Raw genomic sequence first — 20,929 nt, 5'->3', positions numbered from 1 at the left:
TCATTTCTCTAACTTAAAAAAAATAAAATAAAAAATAAAGGCAGGGCCATTGAATAACGAAAGGGAGGTTCAAGTAAAAAAGGTTTATTACCACTTACGAGGTGAAAGTTTATGAGATTTCATTCATCTTCCATTAGCTCTTTGATTGGATGTGACCTTATAGGTTGATATTTTAAAGGCTAATTGTATATTTCAGAAATAGTCCCATTAATGAATTTTTAATAAAAACAGATACTTTTCTATCTGTGGGCTGGAGGCAGAAAGTCACAAAATAAATATAATGTATAACAGAGAGGCATTAAATAACGTGAAAACTAATTAATGGTTTAATAATTCTAATTCCAAAATTGTATTTTGCTTTCTTCATCTATAAAAAGAACAAAACCTACTAAATTAACAAGTTTTCAAAAATATAACTGAAGATAAGCACAAACATTGGGTCCTATGAAAGTCTTTCTTCTTTACAATAAATTTAAAATTACTGCCAGATACCCACCTGCCACAGCAATCAGTTCAGATGCACAAGCTCCACTGCAGTAACATCCACCTCATTAGAAGCTTTAACCGTCTCACCGAGGTTTCACTGGCACTTAAATTTCTTGTTCACTCAAAGCATTGTTTTTGAATCCTCAATTTAATTTCTCCCTCCTCTATTTTCTCAAACCAAGAACACCCTTATGCTCCCTACTTGTGCCATTTTTCACTTTCATCTGCAAACCCTTTACTCAACTCTTCAGAACTTCCTTCCAAATGTATCTGCTCAAACCTAAAATGAAGAGAAATCTGCCGAAAGCAACCATTCAGGCACAATTCTATTCAACCTTTCTTGTGTCTTCTCTATTTAAACTAGGAAATTATTTATTTATTTATTTTTGCTGAGAAAGATTCGCCCTGAACTAACAGCCACGCCGATCCTCCTCTATTTTTCAGTATGTGGGCCACCAGCACAGCATGGCTGCTAACAGAGTGGTGTAGGTCCACACCCAGGAACCGAACCCGGGCCGCCGAAGGAGTGCACCAAACTTATCCACTAGGCCACTGGGGCTGACCCTAAACCATGAATTTTTAATAATAAACTGAAAGTATTTAAAGAGACAAAAATCTCTATTCTACATGATTTTAATGCTCAGATTTTCAATACAATACGTTGGTTAAAAAGAACTCACTCAGAATAGAGTCCTATTTTACACTTTCTAAACAATTATCACTATAACTACTACTTTAACTTAGCGTCTCAGGACATAATTTAGTGAACAACAGTGAAAACGCATAATTTTGATGACCACTCCAGTGTCTCTCAAGGAAACACTGAGATTGAGGGGGAAAAATCCATTTGTCTTATTTCCCAGTAAACGGACACTGGACAGTCCAGAAATGATGCTGCTTGCTTCTAAGAATGTAAAAATCATAAAGCAGGTAACATCAGTAAAAGGAACTATCATAGCTTCTGGCCTGTCTTTTGAGTAACTTTCTGCCTTACCGATAGAGAGCTCTTTGAGAAGTTTCTCTCACTGGTTCAATTGTCATTTATTGGTTCACTCATTTTTTTTATTTATTCCTTTAATCTCACTCTTTCCCTCCATCACTCCCTCAATGAATCAATCAATTAATCACTGTATCTTTTACTGTGCTGGGCCATAGAGACACTGGGATCAAACACAGGTACTGCTCCTCAGGAGCAGGAGCTGGAGAGTCTGGAGGGGAGCAACGTGTAGGAAGAAACAACCAGCACTCGGTGTGATGCCAAGGGAGGGAGTACAGGAGGGGAGAAGGGAGAGGGCAGCCAGGTAGGAGATGACGTCTACGCTTTGGTTTAAAGAGACTGAGTTTGCCTGCTAAAGAACCAGGGAAAGCATACTTCAGAAAGAGGAAACAGAACCCACAAACACACAGAAATTCATGGAACTTCTAGGAGAACCTGAATGGGTAGAGTTAGGGAAAAAAGAGAGTCCTCTGTGATCAATAAGTCTTGAGAGAAGCCCAGATCAGATGATGAGGGGCCCTTGGAATCATAATTCCCTGTACCTAATAAATGTTCAATAAATGTGTGCTTCACTGATGTTAATTTCATAATCACCAACAATACCAAGTTTAACTAAATCTAAGAGATTTCTAAGAGCAATTTGTTTTCCCAAACGATACTACTTTTGGTTTTTGATGCTTAAGTGCATCTATGTTTTAGAATATAAGAAATTTTTTTAAAATCCCAAACTTTTAAACTCTGAGTTCTTCTAAATGGAATGACTATATCTAGAAATAAATATCATAGAGTTCCTTAGGATTCCCATTGGTCGAGGCTGGTGTGCAGGCATGGCTACTATTCTCATGAAACGTTCCTTCAAACCCTCCTTGGGCAGCACCCTTAAAAATTCAGCAGTAGCTAAACCAATATGACAAGCTTTCAAATAGACATTTGGTGGGAAATTAATTTGCTTATTTTCATTTTTCAGACACTTATATAGAGTCTGTTATTGTTTCAGCTATAAAATCGACTCTTATTGAGTCTTTTAATTAAAAGTTCCCTGTTTAAAAACTTAATACTTCACTTTTCATTGTTTCCTATATTTTGCCATGCTAAAAAGTCAAATGGCAATTTGGACTTTTAAAAGACCTAAAAAGCCTACTATATAAAGAAATATTTAAGGTACCGTTAACGTATGGCAGCACCAAAACTGTTTGGGTTTTTTGCTACCATAAGTTCTGTATCATTATACTTAAAGAGAGAAATATTTATTAGCGCATCTGCATTTCAAAGCTCTGGTTCTGAGAACTTTCCCACATAAACGAACGGATTAAAGTAACATTATTAGTCTGTATTTGTGTATCTCATTTCTTTAGTAGGAATTAATTTCCGCGTTTACCTAGACATGACCGCTTTCTACTTTACCACAGCATAACAACAGATTTCAGCAATATGAGGAATCGTACTGTCTTTTTTGAAAAGTGCACCCTGTAACGTGTTTTGCTTATATCTCCTTTCGAAACTGGGAACTGTATGGAGTGAAGTAAGAAGTGGAATCTGTTTTCCTTTCCCAACTCCAAGACCTTCTATCTGGGCCAGACTTTGATATCTGCCCCTTGGCTGAGGATCCGCGGATCCGACTTCACACTCAGTTGCAGTGAGTAGCCCTGCAGGCAGGCCGACTTCAACGAACCACTAGTGGTATCATCATTAAAATCCTGCTGAAGGTCACCATGGCAACCGCCTGCTGAGGCTTCACTGCTGCACTCGGCATCTCCTAATCAGCTACCATGTGAAATGCAAATGCAGACAGTCTGAAAATTAGTCAAGAAGAATAGGGGATGAGGATGCAGATATGTGAAATATTCATGCGCTTCATGGAAAAAAGAAGACAGCATGAATGACACAACAAAGAACGGCCCCTGACATTCTTGCTATCATTTTGCATTATTGTTCACACCCTACTGTATTTCCAGGCCTATGGTTCTGAAGGTGGTTTTGTGAAATGCCATATTTATATTCTACACCCAAAATAGTAATTAAAAATGGCTAACGTGATAGCATTAACATCAAATAAAGATAATACTTCTAAATTATCATTACTGTCTTGGAAGAGTTTATTCTAATTACCTGAATACAAACGCTATGAAACACAAAGCCAGGCATCATTGATTATCAGTATCAAAACCACTAGAGAAAAAGGTACTTATAACATTCTAGGGCCACAAATGCTTTACATATGGAAAAATTCTTTAGAGATATAATTCAAGTTACACTGACTCAATTTTCCTTATATAAAACTAAAACCGATTGCTATTCACTTCAAAATAGAAAGAGCGACAAGACTACCTAATGAGTGAACATTACCATTGTTTTGTATTTTTCCTTTCCTCCTTTCCAGGTTCCTTGGGCAAAAGACTCTCTTGCTCATGGGAAGGCAAGATGTCTAGCTCTAGACAGTGTTTTCTCCGGGTAGATCCCCAATGACCTTCCCAAAGAGTTATGTGAGATAGTTAACCTGAAACACTGCTTTTCTGCATATCTTCTGCTTAAATACTGGCAAAATCATGACATATTAGGTTAAAATGGGAGATGTCTTTTGTTCAATGAAAAACTGGACGCTGGGTAAAGCCAAAACAATTTATCTCAGTGGGTTCCCAAAGCAAGAAAGGATTTCAGACTTAGATCTTAATAAGGTAAAGTCTTCCAAAATTTGTAAACCCATCCCATATGCTTTTTAACATGTCTACAATGATAACCTCAACACATTTCCCCATAGGAATTTGATTTCAGCAGTGAGGTGGTGACAGGACAGGTATTGTCAAAGGAGGGAGGGTAAAGCTGAAAGAATAAGGCTGAGAAAGATGTGGCTAAGAGATGTATGTTTCAATTTCTGGAAAACATAAACAGGAGGGAAGCTCTGCCAAAAAAAGAAAGTTCTGATTGTTTGCTGGTCTGCGGCTGTGAGCATGAGGAGCTGTGCTATTAGGAAGGGCGAGCGGACAAGCTGATGACCTGGAGCCTGCGTCTGAGCACTAACTCTGCCCTTCGCGTCTTCAGTGTGCTGTGAAGGCAGCTACTGCTCCTATCACACCTAGGAAGTGGCCAATTTCACACCACATGCTGCGTTGTGTTCCACTTCACATTACGAATTGCAGAGTCAACTCTTTCAACAGCAAGTCTCCATAAGAATGAAAACAGAAGGAAAAGTGCTATTCCTGTCACCTATACTCATCATTCATATTTCTGGATAAAGGAAAATTTCTTAATAAAATGCAAACATTAGCCAAATGAACAACAGAGGAACACATGGGCTGAAAGATGACTTACTTCCTCTGAATAGTGATCTGAAGGGAGTGGTGGGTAGTCGCACTGCTCTATCTTCTTACACAGCGAGTACAAGTTCATCTTGTCACCGTAGAAAGGACTCTGTAGCGCGGCCATCTGTAAAATGCTCCCAATGAAACTGATATAGTTACAGGGCAACCTTAAAGGCGATTTCATCAAGTATTTTACACTGGGGTAGAAAATAATTACAAATATTTTAAGTCAAGTTATCTGGGCATTTTGGTTTTTACGACTATCCCTTTCTGAGAATTATTTAGCAAGTTCTAAAAATCTTACTTCAGTTTTTGGTTATTTTTTTCAATATTTAAAATTCCCTGAAAGGGAGAAATGGTTGGCATATAACTTTTTATTTATATACATATGCAACATAAAACAATATTTAAGAAAAAGAACATCAAGTAACTCTTTGTAAATATAATGCCATAAAAACTAGTATTTCTCATGATGAAACAGACGTCAACGCTACATATCAACCATGTAATGTTCAAAATAAACAAGAGTAAAACTGAAGTTAAAACTGAATTGTAATCTAGCAATGGTTTCGGGAGTAGAATGCATAGTATTTCACCTTGCATAATAGTCTCTGTAGAGAAAGGTTATTTCAAGAGAAAAAAAAAGTCTTCTCAATCTGAACGTTATAACTGATCCTCAAGTAGTTTACAACGAATTAGAACTTCTTCTCTTTTGATAATGTCTCAGAAATACTCAATACGTTCAAAAGCTTTAGGAGTCAAAGCCGCTACTTCAAGGCATCCAAATGAGGTTTGTATGCGGGGAAAAAAACGACTGGAAGAATGAACAACTTTAAAAAAGACATTATGGAATTTAAATTTATTTTAAGACAAGGTTCTAACTTGACATTTAAAGTGCAAGCAAGTACTGTGGTGAGCAGGGGTACAAACTAAAAATTCAATTGAAAACGTTCGCACCCTGTTCAGAACCTTCTAAATCCTTGAACCGCGGCAGCGAGGATACAACACGAGGTGCGAGGCTGCCCTGAAGTCAGTCACCCTTTTCTACATGTGCTAATAAGTTTGATTTTGGAAGGACAATGTGTACATTCCCCAGACAGGCAGAGTGTGTGTGAAACACGCTAGTCCATGCTGAGCTACTCAGCGAGCGTCAGCGGGGACAGGACAGGCTGAAAATGGCTCTCATCTGTCTTCTGGTGCTCCAGACAGGGCTTTAACTCCTTCGGAGCCCGAACGGGGAGGGCCGGCCCTGGAAACCAACCCGCCCAGCAGCCCAACAGATCTGCACCTGGCCGATGCTTCACAGGAAACCTACACAAACCGGCATGAACGTAGGAAGAGTTCTGCCACACGAAGAGAAAAAGGTAAAAAACAATGTGAATGTCCCTAAACACACAAAACCTCCACATCTGAGAGGAAATTTCTACAAGAGGAGATAACAAGAATAACCTCTTTTCTTGTTTAAAATGCAAGGACACTTTATGATAAAATAGAATATTAAAAATGTCACCTTAAAAAATATTCTGTATATGCAAACTATAGTCTCTCCATGTTTGCAAAAACCCTAAGTTAATGTACACATATTCATTACCATACGCCAGGAGTTCATTACGGGACTTTTGTCTCAAGACTGCAGAGTGTTAAAAAAAAAAAAATCCGAACGTCCCCTAAGGAGTTAAACAGGAATAGTATATTTTCATGCATCTCCTGCTTTGACAGATGAAAAATGTCAACTGTCCTGTTTTTATTTTCAAGCTTTTGCACTATTCATCTGGTTCATTAGTGCATCTCGATGCTGCCCCTGACAGCTGCTCGCCCTCTCCTCCCAGCAGCTGAATTTTTCAGGCTAATTTGATCCTCCACACTGAGGCGATCGCTAGGATGATTGACTTGCTCCCTGACCTCCAGGGTCTGACTTCCCTGATTAGTATTCTGGGGGTGTCGGAGGGACGAAAGCCCACTGTCTGTCTGCGGGGCTGGTGGCAGCTCTTTTTTTTTTTGAACTGTAAGCCACCAACCTACAACCCTGTAAGGATGCGATTGCGGCGCCGAACAATAAAAGGAAATGTGTAAAACCTACTTTTCCATGTAAAGGTCCATGTAGCAAAAGCACAGCATCTTGATTTTAATTAGGAAAGTCTACTTTGTTGCATATCAATTAAAACCGTACCGCTAGTTTTTTTTTTTTTTTTTTTGAGGTTTCAGGAATATTTGAAAGTCTAATCTTCTGAGTTTAAAATACATTTTCAAAAAAAGGTTTCCCTACTCCTTCATTGTTAACAATAAAATTCTTAGTGGGATACAATACAAAATATCTATGTGATGTTATGGCCAATTTTTTAAGGCTAAATTACTGGGTATTTCTAGTAACGTTATATTAAAACATAACTGGAAGGAGATACAACATAAATGTAAGTTAAATTTTTAGAACAATTTTGGTTTTTCTAAATGACTTGCATGGAGGAACTGAGAAAATGCATTGAGAGGAGAACTAATGTTAACATAATAAATGCTTTAATTCAAAAGCATCCACACAACACCTAAAATTCATGGATGGAGGAGCGTCCAAAGCAGAAATTTTTATTTGGTGGTCATTTTAAGTACACATAAAAATGGGGCACTGCCTTTCAAAAGGCAGAGCCAGAACGTGAGGAATGATTTCAGTTTTGACATGAGAGTCTGCTGGTCCTAGAAGAATTACGCAAACTTCCCAAAAAAACACTTATTATCTCAAGTGAACTTCTTCCTTTTCATTGCTAAATTTAATCTCATTAGTAGAACGCAACTGGCTGTTTACTTTCAGGTGTTTAAAGGGAAAACGCTGCTTTGATAATATTAGACGGTGGCCTGAAGGAATCCCAGGTTCCCTAAACAGGTACAAAATATTTTAAAATGTATAAAGTGACTTTTAAACACTACAGTGACTTAATCAAATCAGTTCTTTTCAACATTGTACCAAATTATTGACAGAATATAATAGAGGGAACATAAATCTCCTGTAATCTCATGAGCATACATAAAAACATATATTCTGTTATGTCACTAATTCATAATTTTTCACAATAAAAATTATCCTAAGGATGTCATTTAAGAACATTTAAAAATCCTTTCTTTTTAAGTGGTCTTGAATCACCTTCGCAGGAAGAACAAAACAAATATTCTCAGGTTCCTTAAATTAAGGAAATTTGAATCAGCAATCAGTGAAATAATAAAGATTGTGACACACATTAAAAAAATCCTTCTGATGCTCTCCTCTCAAGTAATGGTGGAGCAATTAGAATAGACGATGTCATCATGTATTCCATTTAAATCAGGAGAACAAGAGACACAAAATACAGAGTAAAAACTATATTGGTTTCTATCCATCCACTTTAGATTTCTTTTGTACATATTAAAATATGAAAACGATTCCAGGTATTGCTTTCCTTCATTTTATTTTATTAAAAGAATTACTTAGATGTAAACTATTTTTTAATGAACAGCTTTGACTCAAATACTATATTCCTAGGAAAATTACCACTCGATTAAAAAATAAAATTATAGAAGTCACTCGCTTGAGTGCTCTTTGATACCATTATTCTATAACATGGACATAAAATGTGCTCATAATACACTTTCCTCTCCACATCCAAATCACTGCACTGCAATATTTGCTGGAGGATCTACCTATATGCTATCATCTTCCCTTGCTAAATATCACCAGAAGAGGACAGAGAGTATTTCACTGCACTTTACCAATACAAATTCTTACTCATGGAGACTAAATTAAATGACAATGTGAAGAATTATCTGTTCACATACCATCCTTAAAGCTGAATTACTCGATGTAAAAGTGAAAAAAAATTTTGATAAAGATATTTCCCATGCTTTCATATTTTAACCATTCCATTATACCTCTCCTGCTATGCATGCATAAAAAGGTTTTTTAATAGATGTTCAAATGCATATTTTTGTAAATAAGATATGTAGGAAAACATTATATTAACATAAAAAACCATTTTAAAAATAAAATTCTCATCCAAAGGAAACAATTCAAAAATATACTAGGGGAAGTAAATGTGTAGGAATGTGTAGTCACTAAATTCCATTATAAAAACAATTACTAAGTCAGTGAATTAACTCTTCATAATTAAAAGGCTAATTCTTAAACATCAGCCAGAAAAAATAAGTATATACTATAAAGATAGGGGAAACACTACAGTGAGTGGCAATACATCACTATATGGACTTTATCAAATTACCTACCTCATACAGCAGACAGCCAAGGGACCAGATGTCAGATTTGAAGTTATATCCATTTTCATGTATTCTCTCGGGAGACATGTAATAAGGTGTACCCACTGCAAAAAAACAAACCAAATAAAATAAGAGGAGGATAAAAATGAAGATGCAGCTGTGGTAAGAAGTGACACACAAAATTCTGGGTTAAAAAATGTCACTAAAATAATTCATTAGGATCAGAAAATTGTTTTTGAGAATACCCAAAACTTTTAAATTACCCCTTTACTCCCTAACCCTTACACAGCACATTGACATCTATCCTGGATTAAAAAGGGTATGTGTGTAGGGGGGGTAAATTTTATTTCCTCTTGATCAATTCAAGGAGAATCTAGGAAGCATAATTAAAGGGAAAAAAAGAATTCTAATAAGAAAATCTACTTAAGTGGCTCACACTGCTTTCATTTCTTTAGTTTTTTGAACACGGCTTGCATATCCCAAATAATTAAGTGTGATAATATAATAATTCATTCAAAAATAAATAGCTAATATGTAACAATTGAGTCGAGTGTGTATAAATAAGTCATACTAACTTTTACAGAAACATCTCTTAGAACATTGTTGTGACTCTTAAAATTACAAACGATATTATCGTTGACCTTCAGTACCTTACTCCCACTTTACAAAGAATATCAAAACGTTATATAAGAACATGTGAAAAGTCACTGACATCTCCAGAAAAACATTGAGATTGCTACTACTGAGACCTTTTAAAGACAAGATACTCTCGATAATTTGGGGGTTTGTTTGATTTGATGTGTGAATACTTTTTCCTCTTTTTTTATGGCCATTTTAGGAAACGCTAACATAGTAAATGCTCATATAATAAATTAATATTTATTAAACATTTAAAAATAAGCAAGATGCATACATTGTATTTTGAAGGGTAAAAACATTTAAGTGACTTGCGAAGTGAATATCTTAAATTTTAAGCTTAGATGGTTATTATTTCACCATTATTAGCCTAAGGCTTTTTGCCAAATAGAAAAACTGTGAGAACAACATTTAGAAATTTTACTTGCTTCAGGCAACAGCTACCAAAACTACGCTGCCACTCACAGAGAAAAAGGCATTCCCCTTTTTCTATCAAGTTTCACCAACTCCCCAGGATTTTACTTAAATCTTAATGAGACTGTGGCTCACAGTATGGGGGAGGATGGGGGGGGTTTGGTCAGAGGCAACGGGAAGAGTCAAGCCCACCATCAAAGCATCATCCTCAAAGGCAGGAGTGAGTTTTCCAAAAGAATAAAGTAGAACCTAATAGTTGCGTGCGGAAACTATACTGCGCCACAGGTGAAAACATCGCGAACCATGTAGTCGCAAGAAATCCTATCTACACTACAATCCATTTTTACTAATAATGGATAGTCCTGGTCAGAAAGGATGAAAGGGAAGTATTTAAGAAAGTGAAGGAGAAAAGTGAAGAAAAGAGTGTGAAACAGGACGATAAAAGAAATTGAAATAAAATCTGAACTATCCAGATATGAAATTAATCAGACAAACTTTAAGAAATAAATTCTTTAACTGCAGCATTAACTTTGAAGACAAACGAGTAAATCTGCCAATTTCGGCCAGGGTGAGAAAAGCCAAGTAACTTTGAGAAACACCTAGGTTTAAAGAATTTGTACTGTTACTGGGTGAAACAAACACAAGCTCTCCAGCTTTGGGAGTCCCGCCACCCTCCCCTGTAGTCTGCATAGGCGACGCCGATTAGTCCTGGATTGTTTACACCCTCCCTGCACCTGAGCAGGGCTGGCAGGTGCAGTGGGAATGATGGGCGGGCTCAACACAGGCCCCCGGTTTCAGGACAGAAAGCAGGTGAGTGGCAGTGAGGAACGTGCAGAGAGAGGCTTCACGGAATCCACAGGGGGCAAGTGAAAACACTGAGGCTTGAAGGTTCAGAGTTTACCAACAGCAAAGGTAATTTTACCCAGGAGCTCTGGGAAACCTGCTGATACGTTAGGGGTTTGATATGAGTGTGAAAGATTGATGATAGGGAAAAAGAACAAATGCCAGCATTTTACAGAGATTAGCCGGAGCATCACACCTTAACTGCTACACGAACAACTCACGGACGGATGCCGCGCAAAGTGAAGGAGGCAGGGAGAAGGATGCTTAAAATTCGACTCAACACAACTTAAAACGTAAAAGGATTTAACGTACAAAAAAGCCTCTTCTAGGGAGCTGCTGGAGGTCATTAGACAAAGTTACACACTGAGTTAACGCTGCTCCTTTAAACTGAGACCCTGACTCTTCTCTTCAGGTTAGAAATAACAAACTTCTTTATAGCAAATATGCACGTTTATTTTAATATTTAAATTCCATATACCTTGAATATACATTAAGAGGTAAATCTAAGTATGCTACTCACCTCTTGGATTGACACATTTCCAAGAGTCATTATGTGAGAAGTAGAAAGTCTGCATCCTGCGCTACAGCTATTAATTGGTTAAATTCATAATTAACTGCTGACCACAGAGGGAGGTCCACCCTCTCCCTCCTGCATGCTCCCTACAGTGCACCTCGAGCTGGACCGGGCTCCTCTGCCAACCGACCGACACCGAGCAGGGAGACAGAGGCCATCACATAACGATGCATCCTTACCTCTCTCCCTGGCAGAGGCTCAACAGCTCAGAAGCTCAGGAAAATTTGAAAGACATTTCAATGCAGTCATATGTTTTCCACATTTCAAATTTAACGAATATGTAATTATTTCCTAAAAACCTTCTTTTAAAATCCCTGACAGCTGTGGTCTATATTGCTGTTGCCTTAACAATGCTGTGACTTCTTTTAACAGCTGTACAAGAAAACGGAGAATTGTGGAGTGACACGGTTAGACATGAAAATGATCATGCAAATTCCTATGTACTGAGGAGCCTGAGGACTGCAGGATGCATAATTCCACTAATCTTTCGAGAATTTATGGCTGTAGGTAAAATGGGAATATGTATTCCAGTAGCAGATTCTTATGTCATTTTAACCTCCTGACATGAGTAGAAGTGAGTAAGAAATGGATAACATTCTGATATTAGTGGAAAATGGCTAACAACTGAAATGCTCTCTGACCTTTCTTTAAAATGTACTAAGATAGTCGTTCAAACATAAAAAATTTTTCATTACATTAATCGACTTATTCTAGCTATAGGAGAAAAGTTTTACATGGCATATACTCTACTAACAATAAACATATTCTAAAATTTATCCTGATCAAAACGAAGACTGATTTTCGGAATTTCTACAACATGTTTGAGAGAGCAAAAAAACTCTAACATGCTGCTATGATGGAATATATGACTAAATTAACTAATAACTTTCATTTTATCAGAACAAGTTACATAGAGAATTTTAACAGTTTAGCTAAAAATTTAGCACTGCAATTTCTGAAAAGACTTGAATGAGAAAAAAAAAAATAGAACCACGGAAGCATCTTTTTCAATGGTTAGCTCTGGGTTGCCACTTTCTTTGCTTTTTTAAACAAGGGAAGCACGACAAGGCCAGTCCAAGGTCAGGAAATCTGTTTCACATCTTCCCTTTACCACTAACCAGCAAGGACCACTCAACTTTTCTTTCCTCATCTGTAAAACGCAGTGATGAGAAAGATGAGATGATTTCTGAGATCCCTTTTGCTCTAAAATTCTACAGCACTCATAAAAATCCTACAGAAATCCATATGGAAGTGAAGTGGAAAGAAGGAACGTACTCCTTTTTTAAACTATTACCTAGGACAGCTAAACAAAGTGTTTTAAATCAGAGAGTACAAACAAGCAAATTCAGTTGCTTCTTTCTCTTGGAATCAGAGCAAACTGCAGAAAAAAAAAGCTTTGAACATTCCTGGTTGGGAAAAATTAAAAAGACACAAATCATCTTATACCTCAGTTTCACTAAACAAACAAAAAAAAAAGAAAACAAAAAAAACCCCAAAACCAGACACAAGTTTAGGGAACTGGAATTAATTTTCCTTCTTTCCTTCATACTCTCAAGTGATCCCAGAAATTATGCTGGCAGACTTAACCGAGGGAGCCAAACTTATTCAATCGTGGAGAGTATTATCTGAGGTCAATACAGAATGGCTGAGTGGTAGATCAGTATTTCTTCTGCAAAAGACAACTATAAAATAAAATTTGTCGTCTTTTAAGTGTAACTGGTAACATTTAAGGGCTTGAGTAATGCTGAGGGAGAAAACTCCAGATGGTTGTATTGTTGCTGTTCCCCTGCTGTAGGCACTGCGTTAAACACATTGCATTACACGTGTGATCCTGCTGAACTTCTAACAAACGTTTATCAGGCCCCACTCTATAGCACAGACCGTTCTTGGTGCTGGGGAGACAGACGCAAACGGGAGAAGCTCTTGACCCTGTGGAGCTCACGGGCTGTGAAACGGGGACCGCTGTGAGGCAGCTTTCCGAGATGTTGCTACTATCATCTTGTTTTGGAGAGGAGGCAGAGGGAAGTTACAAAATGTCCCAAAGATCATAACACTGGTACAGTGTAGACCTGGAATTCAATTCAGGTAGTTCTGCCCCTTGCATTTAAATAGGTAGTTATTTCATTAAACCTGGCCACTGAGAAATCTGACCCCAAAAAAAAAAATATCTTTCCAAATTAAGGAGCAGAGAAATTTTCTAAAAGTCAGCACATACACATGAAAAGCCAGGAATAAGGGTCTGGGTTCAACGGGCTACGTGTGAAAATTAGCCACTGTCCAGCTACTCCGACTGTTTTAAATAAATACTTGTTAACGGTGGCTGAGAGGTTAAATGTGCAGTTTAAAATTAGGTAATAGCTTCTTCCCAAAGCAATTATTTAAGTCAAGAAAGGGCTGAAAGTTAAAAATGAATCAGTGAGAGCAGCCGAGAGTACTGACTGAACATATGCTGCCTTTCCAGCCCCAAACCACACTGAACCGTGAAGGGGTACAAGCTACGGAAAGACCAAAGAGGTGCTGGAGAAGGTAAGGGAAAAACGAGTATGTGACCACAGGTGGCACTTGGCACCAAAAATGAAACTGTGCTAATGTCTGGTTCAAGGACACTAATTTTCCGAGTTGAAATCAGATGATGCATCACACTTGTAAACACTGTGGGGAACATGAATTGTACACTCAAGAGACTCCAGTGTGAAAATTCTGATATCTGGTCGGAATGATGGCCATGCGTTTACTCTTCTGGCCATATCACAAATCAGAGAGCCGTTAGTCTCGCTTTGGAAGGTAAAGGGGTTGATACAATCCTGTAACAATGACGACAACATAATTCCCACCACGGGGTTTCAAAAGTTTCTTAGCACAAGGATCAGTATTAGAGAGTTCCGGTTAACTTTCTTTTTTTTTTTAAATCTATTCCATCTTCAGGATATACAATAAGCACAGACAATAACTAAACGCACACACGTACACACCAGAAGAAAATTCCCCATCTTTCCTCTTCTGGGGGACATCATGGAGCACGGAAATGCCATACTGAAACATTATTAGTGTAACTGTTCTCATTTGCTTTCCTCGTCTCACTAGAGCAAGAGTCAGACAGGAAACATGTCACTGTATATAATAAATGCAACTTTGATGCAAATAAATTTGCTTGAAGAGCAGGGAACTACCCCGAATTACATAACCTTTGCGGTAAATAATGTGGTTAGATTTTATAGCAGATTGATTTTTCTAATTAAGCGTTGTTAAAATTACTTTTATTCCTCTCCTCCTTTATTCTAGTCCACGATGGAGTAAGCCACTCAGAAGCAGGGTTGGTACTAAGGAGAGAAGTCCCTTGAGGATTAAATAAACTTTTGTAAATAGTAAAAAAATAGAACTGCCAATAAACCAACAATAATGACAGAAAAGGACTTGGTTGCAAAATTTATATTATGCCAAGTGTGGTATTTTCTCCCTTTGAAAGTAAATGTACTTCAGAATGCAATAGAACACCTGAAAGGTCTATGATAAAAATGTGAAATTTTAATGTCAAAACATCTGTCCAAAAAAGAAAGTGCTTAATTTCAGGAATGCAGAAACTTCCACTAAAATCTCTGACTTTGAAACAATTTCACCTTACCAGGCTTTAGCGGAGGGTTCAAAGGACTCTGTCAAGACTGCTACAGTGACGTGGGCAGGAGAATTTTGGCCCCCATGATCTCTGCCACCTCGTGTTACACCTGCGTGTGTTATGTTACATGGCAAAGGTACTTTGGGACATAAGGTTACAGAACTCGCAACAGGGACATTATCCTAGACTGTCCGTGAGGGATGCAACGGAAGGGGCAGGAGAGACTCCAAGTCTGAGAGGGATGCTACCCACTGCTGCTGGTTCTGAAGATGGAGGAAGGGAGCCAGGAGCCAAGGAAGGAGGGCAGCCTCTAGAAGGTGGGCAGGGCCCTCAGCTGACACACAGTAAGGAAACAGGGACATCAGTCCCACAGCCCAAAGAACTGGATTCTGCCAACAACCTGAATCAGCATGAAACGAATCCTCCCCTAGAGGCTCCAGAAGGCAATGCAGTTCTGCAGACCCCTTGATCTTAGCCTGGCGAGGGCCATGTTGGACTTCCGGCCCAGGGAACTGCAGAGTAATAAATTTCTGCTGTTTTAAGTTACTACATTTGTGCTAATTTGTTAGGGCAGCAATAGAAAACTAGTAACAAATGTGTTAATGATGTATGCATTGCACGGGAGAGTGAAACATTCAGTTCAATGTGCTGAGGACCAAGTGCACATCAGGAACCACATCAGGCGTTGAGGGGCTACAGAGAAAAGTACACAACTCTATGATTTAAAAAATGTTTGACCTCTAAGAGCTCCCTGGCTTGTTTTGCGATGGGATGAAGCAGGTTTTTGAGGCTTTTGGGGAAGCGTGGAGGGAAGGGAGTGGGGGAAGTAATACATTTACCATAGGAAGAATAAAAGAATAAAATTATGGACTTTTGCAACTTAAATGAACCCTGGCCTGTTCACTAACTGATATGACTCTAAACTAGGGAATCACAACCACCTTAGAGACGTGAATTAGAGACGCACAAGAGAAAACAGTCCATGTGCTACACGGCACTTAGTCTGCAGCTGGGGAGTGAAACTTCCTAAGTAGTAATTTTTTATTATAAATGCTTAAATTGACCCAAATACGGTCCCTACCACAAGCACGTCCAGCAGGGATAACCACAGATTTATTGATGAAGAGAAAAGTCACCAGGGATCAATACTCTAGTGAACTTCATGAATCATTCTGAATTTAAAAATAATTCTCTGCTCAGAGTTTCCTAATTTATAATGATGGAAATTCCCGAAGGCTGTAGATGGCTCCTTCATTCACCACTTCCACACGTTCTCATTAAAAGAGTTAACTACCCAGTGAGTTGCAACAGCTACAAATATGTCACAAAAATAAACAAGTAGAGAAAGGATACAACTATATAAAAAATGAGGTTTTGTTCCTTCATCTCATGGCCATGGACAATGCTCACCTTCATTATGCCTGGTTCTCCTCTTCCTGGACACGTGAGAGAATTACCTTATTCCAGGCCCTTGAGACAGCATGGCCACAAGACTTGTTTTGGCCAAGAAAACATGAATGGGAGTAATTTGTGTTACATTCTAGTGGAAGGGTTTAATTAGGAGCCAGTAATGCTTCTGCATGCTCTCTTTCCCTCACGAGATCACAGAGATGTATGTGGATATGAAGAGAACACAAGATTGAAGCTGCTTAAAATGCCAAGTCATCACAGAGGGAGGGCAGGTACCCAGGGGGCCACACAAGGCCCACAAAGGACTGTGGATGACAGGAAACATACTGTGCTGTACTGCCAAGCAACTGAGATTTGGGTGTTGTTTCTTACTGCAGCATAATCCTACCTATACTGACGGACAGAGTCAGTTAAATTCATCCTTTGATATGTCGCCTGTCTCTAAGCCCATCCATTCAAGCAACATTTACTGAGTGTCTACTATGTGCAGGGCCCTCTTCTAGGCACTTGAGATACATCAGGGAACCAAAAACACAAAGATCCCTTTCCTCATGAAGCTTAAATTTTAGCTGGAGGAGAGAGACAAAAAGTACTAAGCATAATAAATAAATTATACAGCATATTAGAACACAGTAAGTTCCAAGGAGAAAAGAAAATTTAAAACAGGGTAAGGATGAAAAATTCTAGAGACAGTGTGGGTGTGGGGGTCAGGTTCAGTGTTAAACAGAGGATCTCAGTTTCCTAATCTATAACACCCACTCTATCCACTACAGATACTGAGGAACGGAGGAGAAGAGGTGCTTTAAAAGTGCCTGTAAATTATAAAATGCTGTAAGCATATTCATGGCTACAGCTGTTGTTCCCATTTGGCAGCAAGAGGGGGTTCCTCTGGGTCATTATTATAGGAAATAAGGGCAGTTTGACATGATTTGCCTAAAAATCATATTTGGAATATATAAAAATTATTCTGTCAGGGCTGGCCCAGTGGTGTAGTGGTTAAGTTTGCACGCTGTGCTTCAGCGGCCCAGAGTTTGCGGGTTCGGATCCCAGGCAGGGACCTACACATCGCTCATTTGTATGTGCAGGCATCCCACATACAAAACAGAGGAAGATTGGCACAGATGTTAGCTCAGAGACAATCTTGCTCACCAAAAAACAAAACAAAACAATTATTCTGTGTATTCTGCTGTATTTTTAAATATTCAAAGGCAAAGATACTTGATCCCTTAGCAAGTTGCCTCTGGGTCAGAATATTCACATTTGCTGAAAGGAGATTTTAGAGTAAATTAAGGAAAGAAGTACACCAAAAGAAGATTCCGCCTCTTGTCACATAAGAAACAAGGAAGAGGGACAGAAACCAAAGAACGGTCTAGATCACAGATGACAGGCAGGTAAACTCTCTTCTAAGGACTGCTGAGTCACATGGGTATACTCTGCCAAGTTCTGGGTGGCACAAAGAGGCACTCACAGCAAAAGAAGACAACTACCGGGCAGAGAAGAAGCTGCAAATAGCAGCCAGCTCTGGGAATGACGACCCTGAGGAAGACCAAGGAGGGTCACGGCTGCTGTCACCAAACCACATGGGTCATGGTGCTCTCCTCATTACGACCTTGCAGACGGCTGACACTGCACTGGGGGTGAGATGTGAACTCTTCCCAGGAGACCCTTCCTTCACCCTGCACCCGCCCCTTCCTACACACCTCCTCAGTCAGCCTGAGACATCACGCCCCCAGGCCCTTTTGTGCGCAGGAGCACCCTTCCAGCCTTAGTTCAAACATCACCCCCTCACTGAGGCCTTGTCTGACCACGTCCTTGCTAAAATACTTCCCCTACCGCTCACTCTCTGTCGCTACCAAATCATCTTATTTCTTTGCTTGTTTTTTTATTATCTATTTCCTCCCACCACAAGGTGAGATCCATAAAGACAAAGACTTATCTGGTTCAGGCTACATTCCTGGTCCATTAACCAGCACTTGCATAAAAAAGGCACTAAAACTACTTTTTAAATGAATCAATTCAGGTATTTTAACAGAATAAATAAACTGCACGGATTCCCTCTCCTTTCCCCTCTTCTGCATCTGCGCCACCAAGGCCTTCATCATGTTAACATAAGAAACTTAACACTTATACAGCATATCACAGTGTTCAGAAAATACTTTGACATTCATTCTATTATTGGATTGGGGATTGGCTAGAGGTAAGGGGACAACATAGGATGGTTATCACCCACATCTCTATTTTTATACATTTGGAAACTGAACCTTAGAAAAGTTAATGAATGGCTTGATCAAGGTCCTACAGAACAGTGGGCATGAAAATCCAGATGTCCTCCATTCTCTCCAGAACATCGTGCTAGTTCTCACTCAGAACTAAGCAAGAGGAAAAATGTGGCTGGCCCAGAATGAGGAAGGAATGTGCAGTCAATGATCAGGACGGAAAGTTAAGAGGACACCCAACTCCAGAGGACCCTGAATGCTAACCAAGGACTCTGCATGAGACCCTTTAGGCAGCAAGGGACCATCAAGGATTTGGGAAAAGTAACATAATCAGATAACATCTCTTAGGAAGATAACTCTGCTGGGAATATACAGAATTGATTAAAAAAGAGTATTAGAAACTAGAGAGGATATTCTCACAATCCACACATGAAGTGATTATCCATGAAGGAAGAGGGAATAGAAAGGAGAGATATTATGATTCAATGTATGTGGTGGGAGTGGGGAGGGAGTGAAGACAAAGTGAACGCCTCTGAGATTTTTTTCGATTTGGAAGATCTGAACATGGTTTAAACATCCAGCAACGTCAGACTTAGTATTTGTAATTTTTAACCCTGTATTCAAGGAATTATTCTATTCTACATTGACACACTTTCAATTTAAAAAGTTGGTTCTGAAAACTGGACACATGGCCACCTACACAACTTCATTTGCTACAGAAAATGTGAGAGAACTACAGATTTTATTGCATGTTGATTTGTTATCATGGAATCAAAGGATTCAAATAAGAGACGCAAAATGAAGAGACAATTGAAAAATTCACAGACTTGCCAATCTCTGAAGCATTGTTAAATACAACAAATTTTACAAGTGTGTGTTCCTATTAAAGAATCAAAATAAGTGAAAACAGTATCCTTTATGATTCTCGAACAATAAAATGTATTTTGGAAAAAAGAAAATATAAATGCATAATTACAATCTTTCTAAAGTCCTGCATATTTTTGCCTTTTTGAATTAAGTTCCTAACATCTTCTTTACAAAGTTAAATAAAATTTGGCTCCAGGACAGACTTCATTTAAAGTAAATTTATTCAGATTTCTCTTTATGAACTACACACAGATCTCATTTATTTGTAGTTTCACTAAAATTTAGACCTGCTCTATGGATAAACCACACCCTACAGATTTTATGCTCAGTAAAATCAGAACACAAATCAAGACACACTAAAACCTACAGTTCTACCATATTTTCTGTAAGTAAATTTTTATTTTTCAGTTGTGTTTTGGAAGCAACTTTTAGAATCAATCTTTTAAATTTGCTCTTAAAAATAAAAACATATGACGACACGTGAGGGTAATAATTCTTTAAGAGTAAAAATTAGAGTCAACTTGTCAACAAACAAAAGTCTGTGTCAGGATTTCTATCCTTGATATTTTATACATATTCTTTGTTAGCAGAGAATTTTTCCTGACCCTTGTAAATAGGATTTTTATTGTGTCCAAATGACCTGGGAAGGCTAGAGCTCAAACTTTAATTTTCGATGTTCAATGCACTTTGCTTAGTCAACTTTAGTTTCAAACCATCAAAATCTTCACTCTGAAGAGAAGACAAGCAAGAATAAAAGAAATTTTCTTATTTTAAGAATATTTTTTTCTCAAAATAATATGGGGAATAAAAATTCTTGTGAAAGAAATCACTTTTCTATTGATTAATTCAAAGAAACTGTCTCATTGTTACTTCCTCACCAGCTATACTTTACGTGTGTCTTAGAATATTTTGTAATTATGTGCATCCTCTATATATAATAAACATACACACACATATATAACTACATGACCCTAAGTGAACTGATTTAGATAAAACCTGATATTAAAAATTCTTAATGGATTACTAAATTAAAATTTTACTATTTCACATAATTTGGATTAACGCATCACCTAAACTTGGAGATGCCTAGGTTTGTAACCCTGTGCAGAACTTTCGTAGGAGGCAGTGGCAGGCAAGTTAAAGAAGCCCATTTCCAAAACTGTTAAGATCTGGGTTTCATATGCTGGATCCTTAGGGTCAGGCCACTACTCCATGCTCAGAGTGACAGTCTGTGAAGCAGTATTTAAAAAATACATACGTGAGCATGAGCATGTGCAGGTGTGTGTGTGCGACTGTACCTGGATTTCTAAGTAAATTAATGCCAGGATGCTGTTAAGA

General features: G+C 38.3%; 1 protein-coding gene across 2 annotated transcripts in view; it reads right to left on the bottom strand.

The window, feature by feature from the left end:
• NEK7 (NIMA related kinase 7) overlaps positions 1-20,929 on the bottom strand; it is a 159,192-nt gene that overhangs the window by 15,977 nt on the left and 122,286 nt on the right. For both annotated transcript variants that reach the window (XM_046678617.1, XM_046678618.1), the window contains 2 exons: positions 9,028-9,122; positions 4,793-4,906 (listed from right to left, as the gene is read on the bottom strand). In XM_046678617.1, the coding sequence (XP_046534573.1) occupies positions 4,793-4,906; positions 9,028-9,122 (209 nt within the window). The remainder of the gene's footprint in view (positions 1-4,792; positions 4,907-9,027; positions 9,123-20,929) is intronic.

The sequence above is a fragment of the Equus quagga genome, chromosome 12 (genome assembly GCF_021613505.1).
Source record: "Equus quagga isolate Etosha38 chromosome 12, UCLA_HA_Equagga_1.0, whole genome shotgun sequence".
Lineage (NCBI taxonomy): Eukaryota > Metazoa > Chordata > Mammalia > Perissodactyla > Equidae > Equus > Equus quagga.
The sequence above is the reverse complement of the archived record's forward strand: the minus strand, read 5'-3'. Positions and strand labels throughout refer to the sequence as shown.